This window comes from Orbicella faveolata, unplaced genomic scaffold, assembly GCF_042242905.1.
Source record: "Orbicella faveolata isolate gen_17 unplaced genomic scaffold, um_ofav_v1 contig_46, whole genome shotgun sequence".
NCBI classification, from domain to species: Eukaryota; Metazoa; Cnidaria; class Anthozoa; order Scleractinia; family Merulinidae; genus Orbicella; species Orbicella faveolata.
In genome coordinates this window covers 4865119-4877488 of record NW_028301576.1, presented here as the reverse complement: position 1 = coordinate 4877488, position 12370 = coordinate 4865119, and the positions used below count along the sequence as shown (strand labels likewise).

The 12370-nt window shown below is 39.8% G+C and overlaps 1 protein-coding gene across 1 annotated transcript; it reads right to left on the bottom strand.

Moving 5' to 3' along the window:
- Positions 1-439: 439 nt before the first annotated feature.
- Positions 440-8210, bottom strand: LOC110051043 (uncharacterized). The gene is made up of 3 exons (XM_020757015.2): positions 8071-8210; positions 5234-5423; positions 440-1681 (listed from the first exon to the last, which is right to left on the bottom strand). Exons 2-3 carry the CDS (start codon positions 5412-5414, stop codon positions 1050-1052), a joined length of 813 nt encoding a protein of 270 aa, XP_020612674.2. The 5' UTR covers positions 5415-5423; positions 8071-8210; the 3' UTR covers positions 440-1049.
- Positions 8211-12370: the final 4160 nt, after the last annotated feature.

Here is a 12370-nt window from a genome sequence, read left to right as displayed (position 1 = left end):
GTCGTATCTGCCACATTAGGGAGTTTAAGAAACCAGGACGCGACGCCGAGGACAACGTCGATTAAAAAATGCTTTTATATTTTACCTGCGAATCTCGCGATACTCTCAAGTCATTTTCCTTTGTTTCTTAGCGTCAAAACTATCACGAAACTGATTCTGGGACAGGGCGAAACATTTGAAGTAAGACTGAAAAAATTAGCCGTCGTGGTTCACGTTCTCTGAACAACGCAGAATTTGGTCATTTCACGTTGTTGTTGTTGTGTAGAGGACGGCAAAGAAATGTACCAAGAATTATAACGCCCGTGCACAGCCATTGTTCTGCTCATTAAATCTTTTGTTTAGCGACGTTCCCGTTGCCGTTGCCGTCGTGGTTTCTTAAACCCCCTAATTTAGAATAATCGGCACCCTTCCCCCGATTTTTTGACAACAGTTACAAAGTTTAGATTATAGACCATATTTAATCTCTTATGCAGCATTTTCTTTACAATCATTGGTATTTCTGTTCAATTTTCAGATCTATGCGTCTGCAAAGTAAAGTTCCTTTACAGGCAAAATCTTCTTTTTTCAATGCTGTTAGTCTCTCCACAGGCGTTTAGTTTTTGCTGCGAGTTATTTTTCTTCGAGGGCCTGTTCATATTCCACGCACCAGGTTAGCATTTTGCTAAGCTTGCGATCTCGAAAAAGCAAAGGATCTGTGGACAGCCTGCCATCGTGTGGCCACATTGTCGCGCTATTTGTGAAAGATGCGAACTTCCAAGCGACTTGTATAAGTGAACGTTTAAATAGTGGTGTGCACGTCGAAACCAGCGCCCCGCCTTATCCTAAACAGGCTAATTTCGATGTATTTAAATTCTAACTTGACGCCGAGGTTTAGGGGAATAACACAAAAGAAATCACATTGAGGATGAGGGGAAAAAGCAGTTTAAATCAATAAATGATTATCTAGCTAGGGATCAAAATCTAATTGTTAAATAGTTAATACCAATGTCCTATGAATATTAGCGTCATTACTGGACTCGAAGCTGTACAAATGAACTTCGGCTGACACATTACACGTGCTCAGCCAAAATACAAAAAGGGTCTTGCACGTTAAACTTGCATGATATCGAAGGTATTTCCACATTAAATGTACCGGCGAGAGAATGGTGGAAGGATGGCGATTCCAAGTCTCCCGCTGGAATCGGAGGGAGACCCTCAGGTGTGTGCGGCTCACGATCATTGTGCAAACTCGAATGCCTTCCTTTGGGCTCCGGTTTCAAAGGAATCATTAAAAATGGCAAGCCTTCCTTTGGGTTTGAAGGCAAGACAGTTTGGATGCCAACGTCACGTTGAAGATAGTTGTTTGAGGGCATTCCATCTTGAAAAAAGGGATATGTTTGATGTCGTCTGTGGCGACGACCATTCTTCCGAGGCACTCCATCCTTAGGCGGTGTCGGCTTCATGGGGAACAATGGGAGAGCCTCTGTTTGAGTCGATTGGACGTGACTTGATGGGCTGACTTTTAGTTCTTCAGTGTGCTTACCCATCAAGGCCAATTCACGATCAGATATTATCTTCTTTTGTTCTGAGATGATCCTTTCAAGTTCAGCGTTTCTCTCGACCATATCAAATATTGCCTTCTCTTGTTCTGCGATGATCCTTTCAAGAGCAACGGTTTTCTCGGCTATCTGAGTCTTGATAGCTGTAAACAAGGTAAGAAACATTGTCCTTCGGATTAATGAAAAAACACGTTCTTTTTTTTTAAATATACGAGCCTCAAAATAAGTTTTAAAAACTTTATTCATGGTCAAGTTCCAACGGGAGTCGAGCTCACGGACTTTTGCCATAATATGCCTGTAAAACAACGAATATGAGATGATAAATTTAGGACAGGCCATATATTGCACCTTAATTATATGGCTGTCTACCGAATTCACGAATTTGATTGGCTGAAATCAATATTGACCGCGATCTAGATTTTTCCATCTAGACCCTTCACATTTTGCAGTGAAAAAGTTGCAAACTAAAAACATGAAACACATTATACATTAACTCCATGAAAGTGCCAAAAAGCTTGATGTGAAAAAAAAAGTAAACAGGACTTTAGCGGATTTAAGTTCAGCTCATTGCCGTTCGCAAGCAAGATGTAAGTAGCTCGGTCGTGTGTACAGACCTCATTGCGCTCGGTCTGTACTCACGACCTCAGTCAAGATTCTCCCATACAGAATTCCTGGTCGGTTAATAAGAGCTAAATAAGAAAAACCGTCCTGGATTCGAATCCCGGTGGAGAGTATGTTCAAGTGAAAATTTAATATATTCTTAAATTTCTCTTCAAATTTTACTTGTGTCAGAAATGGAACCAAAAAAAAAAAATGGGAGTACCCGCCCGTCATCATTTCCGAGATAAAACTTTGGAAAAATACCCTCATTAACAAAAATTAGCTCACCTGGATTAGCATGGCTTGCAGTGATATTAATTGAAAGAGAAAGTCACTCCAAACAAACGTATATTTTTTGTCAACGCTAATAAAAACCTTGCATTAAGTTTAGTCACTCGCCGAAGTTTCAGCCTCTAAAGTGCAGGTCTACCTTATAAAATTCGTCTGCAAAGAAGCCCAAAATTCGACCTCGTTGCCACCATTTTGAACAGTACTCAGCAGGCAGGCCCCGTTTTCGTGATATCATTCCGTCCAAGAGATTTTGTCCAAATGGTTTGCGACAAGCCTTTTGACTATCACTCTGTGCTATGGCTGCTCTTGAGCCATATTTTAAGCCAAACATGCTCCAAACTCCGACAATGATAGCAGTGAAGATAATGAAGTGAATAGTCACTTGGAAAAAAATACATTTTGCTGACCTGGTGAAGGATGCAAAGTCAGTTGCAGGTTTTTCTCCTTCCCGCCAGTTTCGAGTCAGACGAAATGACGTCACATGAACACGGCCTGGCTACCAAGTAGAGTTTCAAAATGGCGGCCTCTAAAGTCGAATTTTGGACTTTTTTGGACACGGATTTCTTTACGATAGCAGGCACTTTAAAGGGTGAAACTTCAATGAGTGGAAAAGCTGTATGTTTACTTGCTATAGGTGAAGACAAAAAAGTAAACTTTTTGGAGTGACCTTAAAAATATTGAAAATTAGTAAACGGAGGTAAACTATATCATACTCAAATTAGTGATTGGATCTACAAAGGGGTTGCATGTCACCCCTCCCCCTATAAGGCTTTTTCAAAGTTTTGAAAACGCGATTTACTCTAATAGGTTGAAACTTTCAGAAGCTGTTACGTTGCGTCCATCATTTTTGGCGCTGTCATTTCATATTGCTGGTTTTCAGTGTCACGCGATTCAAAATAGATCAAAATAAAAATCAAAACTGGTCAATAGATGAGGTCCAGAATCTGGGAAATGAAAGAAGGTAAATATGCAAAGACTCTCGCCAAAATTCTGGTCACAGCAATTTTTCTTATGCGAGATATGCGAAGAAATGTTTTACCCAAATTTATAGAGATTTCTATGGAGACGCCATGCTGGTGCTCATCCGTATGGGCACCAACATGGCGGCCGGAAGCCAACAGAAACATCTGTCACTGAGTTTTGCTACAAAAGCGTGAATTTATCCCTCGAGGAACTCTAAAACATTAAAATAATACTTTTTCTAAGACATGAACTGTTAAGATAGCCAAATTCCACGAAATAAGTCACTTTTTTAACCATCATGACAGCTCTCTAGGCCGTCATGTAAATTCCGCGTCACGCAAAAGCTTAGAAATTCAAGCGTAGTGTATCACAAAACCAAGAACCCATTCGGAGCGAAAATTTGTATGAATATTAGTTTTCAGCTGCTCTTATACATCATGTAAGTATAATCTCAGGAAGATCAATAGTTTTGTAGTTCAGATTTTAGTGACGTCTTGTGAAAACCAGCTATAGGTCTGGCCAAAAACTTTGGAGTGCGCTACCATTTGACATAAGAAGCGCCAGCATTGTTAGCATTTTTGAAGCCAAGCTAAGAACTCACGTTTTCCGTCATGCATTTTTATCATAGTTGTTTTTATTATTGTAAGTTTACTTTTAATTGTAATTTTAGCTTTTTAGCCTTTTTATTCCGTTTTTAATCTTGTCATGCGCATTTGAACATTTTATGAAATTTGCGCATTATAAATGTTATTATTATTATTATTATTTAAAGATAATTCTGGTTTTTTTTTTCAGTTTTCTTCATCAAATTGCAGAAATTCATGAATTTGTACATTACATAAGCATTCTGGCTTGATTTTGTATTAATCTCCGCTATTTCTTGGCTTTTTAAGAAAATAGTAAAATCCTAGATGGCGGATCCAAGATGTGGATCAAATGACAAATGACGTCATTTGACGTCGTAACCAACTCTGAACAGTGGTATCATCTTGTAGAGCAAGCGCAGGCTTATCTAACTGATGTAAATTTATTTCGCTGCATCTTAACAGAACGAAAACCCTGGGGAGGGGTTCCATCAATCCCTCCCACCACCTCTTGTACCACGGTGGGGGTATGAGTTAGCTTATACGTCCGAGGATTAAAGAGGCGATTTATACCATGGACCGCAAAACAGACATCTCAAAAGAGCGGAACTCGAATGACCCAATATAGTCTAAGCTCCCGTAAGCGACCACCTCCCGTAAGAGACCACCTAAGCTCTACATTGTTGGTTGTTACTTACGGGAGGTTTGACTGTATCTATTAAACGCATAGATTTCTTACATTTTTTTGTACGACGCAGAAAAATGGTAGAGAAGTTCATCTATCAAAAGTCACCGAACGTCTAGCCTGCGTAAACAGCTGTCCTAATTCTTCGCTCTCGACCCGAGAAACACCATTCGGGTCGAGAGCGAAGAAGGACGGCTGTTTTCGCAGGCTACCGAACACCTCAGATCGTTAAATCCACGCAAAGCTATAGCAGAGGCTAGTGGACATTACCACTACTATCATCTCATTTTATTACTTAGGGCGCGCTCGTTCATGACATGATACATGAAGCCGCAGGATCTCTTTTTTGCGCCTTGTCTTGTCAGCTTGTGGTTTAGCAGATAACGGAGAAAAGCCCAGAAACGTAGTGGTAACTATATTAGTCTAAAATTCTTCTAATGATAACTGTTTTCATTCTGGAATGTTCCTAAGACCTTTAAGGTCTTTAAGGTCTGTAACTTATGTATGTTTTACAGCCGATCAATATTTATTGTTACAGTATGAGTGAATTAATTGTAACTGAATAATTTCACCTTTATCAAGGTCATTCAGGTGAGCGTAGATCTTGTTGGGAGGAAGTGAGTACGTCTTGTAAATATTTTCTGTTTCAGTCACTTTCATTTCTCTTATTTCTGACTGCTTGCCAAATTGTCTGACTGGCGATTCTGGAGATTCCACGTGACCTACTGTTCTGTCCTTTATCAAGCCTGCCATTGTAAGTACCTGCAGAATGAAGTTTAGGCACGTATCGTAAGGGTTCGTGACCAAGGTTTGTGGACCCAAGATAGCCTCATGGCTTGTCACGCATTCCTAGTAGGAGGAAAGATTGCATGACTAGCCCAAAGAAAAGGTTTTTAATATGTTTTCATATGAGGTGAGGGATCTGTACTCTACATCTTCGTACCATTCTCCAAAATGAAATGCCAGCGAAAAGTCTAATGCATGCAATGTGAATGAGATATCGATGACGCCAACTATTGTTATAAATGTGCTAACTACCATATTGCAACTGAATAATGGCCAATGAAATTAAAACAAAGAGTCCTTTAGTTTCATTACCTGAGATTGTAAATAACAAAAACAGAGTTTGTAAAAAAATATTTTCCCTCTAAAGTGGGATCAATATGAAGCACGAAACATCAGATTTGTTTCACTCGGTGAGAAAATAAGCTTGTGATCCGAAAATGCTGTTACGAATCTATGATTAGCAGGAGTACTTGAAACCTATTGAATTAGATAAAGTTTTTTTTTTTTTTCGGCCGTTTGTAACCGCACAGGGAAATGTTTACAACATCCCCCCTTCCCCCGTCCAACCGCCCTACCCAAAAAGGGAGCTTGCTGGCATATAGCCTGACTGCTCTTAAAGTGATTCCTCACATTTGCATTGCGCATCCTTGCTGCGCATAATTTATGGCGTCACAAGCACGGGCTCGTGCACGCGCACATTGAAAACATGGCGGATTTGCCTTGATATTGAGTTCTGTCAGTTGAAAAATGGCTAGCAGTAGCTCACTAACGAGCTCGGGCGCCTCAATTTTTTTTTCAGTCGTTTTAATCAACTAATCATTAGCTTTGCTTGAGAAAAGACTGATCTGATTTCTACTGCTGAAAATTGAAGAAATAAGGAAAATTGCAGCTGCACTGTAGTCTTTTCTATTTGCAGTTTGTTAGCCGTGGCAAGCAATTTGGTTCCAATATTTTAACAAGGATTCAGCTGTCTGTCAAAATCAAACTTAAAAAGTTTATTTGTGTCCGACACAAGTAGTATTGACTGTAGTTTGAGGCGTGTTTTCATGAGTCTGGGCTCACAAAGATTTAACAATAACTTGGAATGCCTTCTTGTAATAAGCATTAAGTAATGCTAAAATGGGACATTTTCAATGCCTCACTGCTCCTTAACGAGCATGGGCACCCCCTTTTTATTTTATAAATAAAGTTCTCATATGATAAATATTCAGTGGACAAAATCTATTGACAGTTTTATTTCGGGGGAATTACCTTAAAGCTTCGTCAACTCGACTGTTTACGGCGGAACTACATGACGTATAAATTTCCCTCCTTTCAGTTCAGATCCAATAAAAAATACTTCTACTGGCCGCGTAAACACTTTTCAAACAACAACTGAGACAGCCGCAGAATATATTCTGGTAAGCTCGAGTAATATTGACGATCTTCACGGTGTTCTCCCAAGAGCTGTGAAAAGTTGTAACGGTGTGCTTGTCAGCCAATGTCGAAGCTCCATTTCAGCTCATTTCCGTTTCTCAGCCAGTTTCGGGGTAGACCCCTAGGATCGGGGAAACCCCTTCATTGAATGCAACAGCACTTCCGCTACGTACGGCGATAAGTAGCAGATATCTCGTTCTCACACAGGTATCTCAAGTTGGACGCGTGCAGTTTATTATATGACATTGCGTAACAGCATAAATATGATAGTTTGTATGGGAATGTAACGATCTTATTTGACAGTTCAAAACATGGAAAAGAAATTGAATAACATCGACTTACTTCGACTCTTTGGTGTGTTACTTTTGTCTCCATGCCATTATGGGGCCATTTCAAAGCGATTTCAGCGAGTTTCAGTTTCAGTTTTCCTCTCTATGAATAGATTCACAGTTTCTTTTTCATATTTTGAACTGTCACATACGATCGATACATTCCCATACAAACTCTTATATTTACGCTGTTGCGCAGTGTCATATAATAAAGTCCACGGCTCCCATTCACCCAAGGAGCTTGGAATACCTGTGGTTCTCAGAGCCTCACTGCTCGATTTAACATGCCGAAGTTAGTAAATTTTCGAAGTTTCAAACGAATACGATGTAAACTCGTCGAATTATGCCCGACAATATGGGACCTCTAATTGCCAATGCATGTGAGAGGGGCATCAAATTGCGAAGTTTCGGCGGTCAAGTATTACCACGAGTTTGCAACGGATTCTTATGAAACTTCGCATATTCACTAAATTCGGCATAACAAATAGCCTGTGCCGAGGATGGGGCGAAGACAAAGCGGGACGAAAAAGGATAGCCAGTTCCTTTTTGGTCCTTCCAGCCGGAGCCTGTTCACAGGCTACATAATAAACTGATCTAAGGAGGTGTCTTTTTTTGTTATTGCGTGACATCGTCGAAGTTGTCCATTTGCTATTTCTCAATATCAAGGCATGCCCTATTTAAATCTATTCCTATATGTATATTCCTATATGCAAAACCAGCGAAAGTCACTAACCCATTTTTGGCCAGACGGATTATCCGTCCACCTTGCTTAGTATAAAACGGCCAATATCGATCACACCCGCTTATATCAGGAAGTTTAAGTTTACAGTTAGGAATATTTCAACAATACTGAGTGCCAATCCGAAACAATAACTTACCGGGAAGCTAAGTCAGGCGGAAATCAAAACAAATCAAGACAAACATATAGGACGATTGCAGTGGAGCTATGGAGAAGTTGAGTGTCAGCCTGTGCAGAGAGTGTTCCTTTTTCTTAAAGTATTCTGACTTTTATACCGTACATCAGTATCCCTATTCTGAAAGTTGTAAACCCATCGAGTTTCCCCGAATCTGCATAGAAAACGAAAGTAATTGCTGTTTGCTTTCGATTAGTTTTGGTTATCAGTTTATGTTATCATTTCCCTTTTCGAACCATTTTCTCTTATGCAATGTAATTTCTATCTTGGCGATGTTATGCCTCCATTCGTGTTTGTTTTCCCGAATCAGCATGGAAAATGAAAGCCGATTGCTGCCGTTAATGTTTCGCTTTCGATTAGTTTTGGTAAGCAGTCCTTGCTATCATGATCATTTCCCTTTTCGACTCATTTTATCTTATCTAATGTGAAATCAACCATGGCGATGTCGTCCATGTTCATGTTTTAGTTTTCCCGGATCAGCATGGAAAACGAAAGCCGATTGCTGCCGTTAAATGTTTCGCTTTCTATATCAGTTTTGGTTATCAATTCGATTCATTATATCGTATCTAATATGATCAATCATGACGAATTCATGCCACTGTTCATGTTGTAAACCGTGATATAGTGCAATTTTTAAACCAACTTTTACCCCATAACGAACTGTGTAGGAAAAAAAAGAATTTCCGCTTGTAAAGTTCCTTCGGGGTTCAAAATAATCGTTCGGCTATAAAAAACCCGATTCGTTCAAAAACATTTTTTTGTGTCTTCGTCTGATCGGAATGCGGCGTGTACATGGAAGGCTGCAAAACAGAAGCGCATCGGAATGCAATGTGTAAGGTAACAGATGTAAGATGTAAGTCGGGCTACTAGCTACGAGCGTTGATCATTTGCGGTGCGCAGCGATTCTAAAAATAGCATGTACAGATGCATGCCTGAAAAAAATATCATTAAACCGTAATCATCACGAAAACATTGCTTATTTTAGCTGACCGACAGATGAAAGTGAAAGCTACGGCAATCCGGCGTAGTGAAGTTGATTTGAGTTGTGACGTCACTTACGCCGGTGTTTGAGGAGATTGGGGTCACAGTTTTCTCTCACCCTGTTCACTGCGTTTGTATCATATGTACTACAGTCTGCACTTCTCTTAGCCTGCGTAGCAGGCGTATAAAGGGGATGGGGTGGAGGAGGAGAAGAGATTTCGAGGACATTTCGCACTCCTTCGTTTTTTTCCCCGAATTCTCTTCCTTCTCCCCCACCCCCCTCCCCTTTATACGCCTGCTACGCAGGCTACACTTCTCTGAGTTCATAATAATATTGTCACCGAGTGAGTGTTTATAATAACCTGGAAACGCTGTAATAAGCTCACAATGGATGGTACTTCTAATAGTACACATGCACCTGAGGGTTGGCTTCTACCATATATATTCGTCTCTTGCATGAGAATCAAATATTTTATAACTCCCATTATCAGTATGATAGATATTGACACCAATACATTATATTGTCAGAATAAATGAAGAATAGTTTTGCGACAAGAGTGATTCAAAAGCCCTGTCTTTAGTCATAATGAACTGATATCCCTCAATTATCGAATCACAGTGGTGTCGATTACCAGTGCAGTTTTCACTGTAATTAAGCTGGTAAATTAATATTTTTCTCAGACATAGTGAACTCCAATCATTGACGATAATTCTATTTGTATTGAATACACCTGCCCTGAACATTGTGACGGTGTTGAATACAATAATTGATTACCATCTCCATATTTTGTACCAGGTCATTACAGCTATTTATTATATGGCTTTGGCTTGTGGTCGATATAACGCGCGCTCTGATCGGCTAAGAGCGAGTCATTATGCAGCCGTAATGCCCACGGGCCGATTACGGATTATGCAAATTAGGAAGAGCCCGGCTCTCAAAATTCAAGCGCATTGAAACGATGAAAGCCGATTAAAAACAGTAAGAGAAAGTAAATTTAATCTGAGTAGCTAAAACTTTTGGGACTTCTGCAGTTTTTCATTCGCGCGTTATCCGGAAAAAAAAAAAATTTACTGAACTTTGGCGGCCGTAAAGTTACAGAAACATCCGTCATTGAGTTTTGCAAATGAAACGAAAAGTTATTACTCCAGAGTTCCGACACGTTGAAATTGATACTTCCTCTAGTGCAAGAATTGTCCAGTTAGCAAAAACTAAAGCGATAACTCATCCCTTTGACCTACTTGACAGCCCTCTCGGGCCGCCATTTAATGTCACGCAACGCAGAGCTTGGAAAATCAAACGTGCCCCTGATTACAAAACGAAGAATCATGACGAGCTAAAACGTTGTGAAACGTCAAGTTCCTAAAGGGTCTTATATCTGATAAAACTAAAACCTCCGAAGAAAAGGTAATTTTTTTTTTTAAATATTACTGCATCGCATGAAAACCAAGAATACATCGCCACGTTATTTGATACCACACAAACACTCCTGCACAACGTGCCCATATAACATACATACGTAAGCGACAAAGCTACTGAAAAATAACAGCTGATAATGCACTCTGTTTGAGAAAAAACAAAATGTAATAATTATGACAGAGGTCACATATATGACAATTACGTTTCTCTTCACTCTGATGAAAGCCACTTTTGCCGTCAAACATCGCATCTTTGTTGTAGTTCCTGAGTTTCATCACGATACACCTTGTCTTTATCAGCACTTAAAACTTTCGTAAATTCTGAAGTAACACTCTGTCCACATTTTCTGTTCCTTGATAACTCATATAAGTCATTTGATTTCTGGTTCAGTTGGTTTCTAGTAAAACCTTCGCTAAGTCATTCGATTCTCTCGCTATTTTGAGTTCGCGGAACGACCCGTTTGGAAATATACGCTCATTGACTACGCCATCTTTTAGAGTGGATGTACCGTTTCAAAACAAACAAAAAAACAAAAACAAAAACAAAAACAAAAAAATCAAAGGGCTCTTAAAGCCAGTTCTGAAAATTTAGTCGCCAGTACTCAATGTTTGGTCGCACTGGCGACCAGTCAGTGAGTCGCAATTTCGAGGCCTGGATTACTTACCAATACGAAAGCAAATATGTGTTTCGCCAATATGGCTGCCTCGTTGATTCCTCTTGGCCGCGTGTTTTAAAATAACCCGTTTAGGGTCCCCTAAGTGTGAACATTCGGCCTCCCAATCCATATTGCGATTTTCAGAGGTTTAGAAATTCGGACTTGAGGTTAAAATTTGTTTATTACACCATACAAAACATTTTTTTGTTCTTTGCACTTGTTTATTGCAGCGAAATCTAAGTTTATTTGGACTTTTATTAAGTCGAAGCGGGGAGGGGTGGTGAGGACGATTTCACTTCCGTCTACGGTCCACAATTTCCGTCCACAAATTTCTGTCTTCCGTCGACATTTGATCCCTCACGATACTCATTCATTGCTTGCGCCTGCGCGCGCATGAATAAACTAAAAACAGAAGCCTACGCAATAAAGTTGCTACCCTTAATTTGAGCGGATATAATCTCCCTTCTTACTTATGTCAGTACGGATTTCTTTTTTGGTGTCCTCAGACCGTTTGAAAAAAAAAATTATTGTTCCTTGAGTGAAGTCAAAATGTTGGCCTGGGCACCTCAGGTCGCTCTCGTTTCATAACTGATGGGACTCTGGTTTATAATTAACAATTATTCCACGAGCGCGAGTTGGATAAGAGATGGTATAAGCATCTCAAAGTCATATCCAACAAGCGCGAGTGGAATAATTGTTTTGTTTAAAACGCCCCCAAAATTTAGAAAACTGAAATAATATAAAATAATAACGCCCCAAAAAGTTACGCACACACTTACCATATTTGTACAGCATGGTATAAATAAGCAATAGCCTCCATTTGGCGCGAAAATATGCTCGGATATTTGTCAGCGGAAAACTGTGAGCTTTGAGGAACAGATAATGTCCAAGGACAAATATCCGAGCATATTTTCAAAGTCAAAAGGAGGCTATTGTGTTTATTATCCTTCAAATATTTTTCGCAACACGCGCAGTTTTGAAAAGTGGGGAATATTCTAGGATATTCCCCAGCTGAAACTGGGGAATATTCGGTCAGGTGACGCGTTTAGACCAATCTCGCGCGAGCGAAAATATTTGATAGATTATAATGGCTCATAACCCATGATGGCTAAGCCAATGAAAGTTCTTGAATTGAGTTCTTGAATGATCCAGTTTTTAATAATTACTTTTCTGATATGACCCATACGGCCCCGTACGCTGTTTCCCTATAA

Excerpts from the sequence above, each read along its gene's own strand:
- LOC110051043 (XM_020757015.2), bottom strand. The coding sequence starts at position 5,414 with ATGGCAGGCTTGATAAAGGACAGAACAGTAGGTCACGTGGAATCTCCA. Across the intron at positions 1,682-5,233 it reads CCTGAATGACCTTGATAAAG|CTATCAAGACTCAGATAGCC; the intron begins GTGAAATTATTC and ends CCTTGTTTACAG.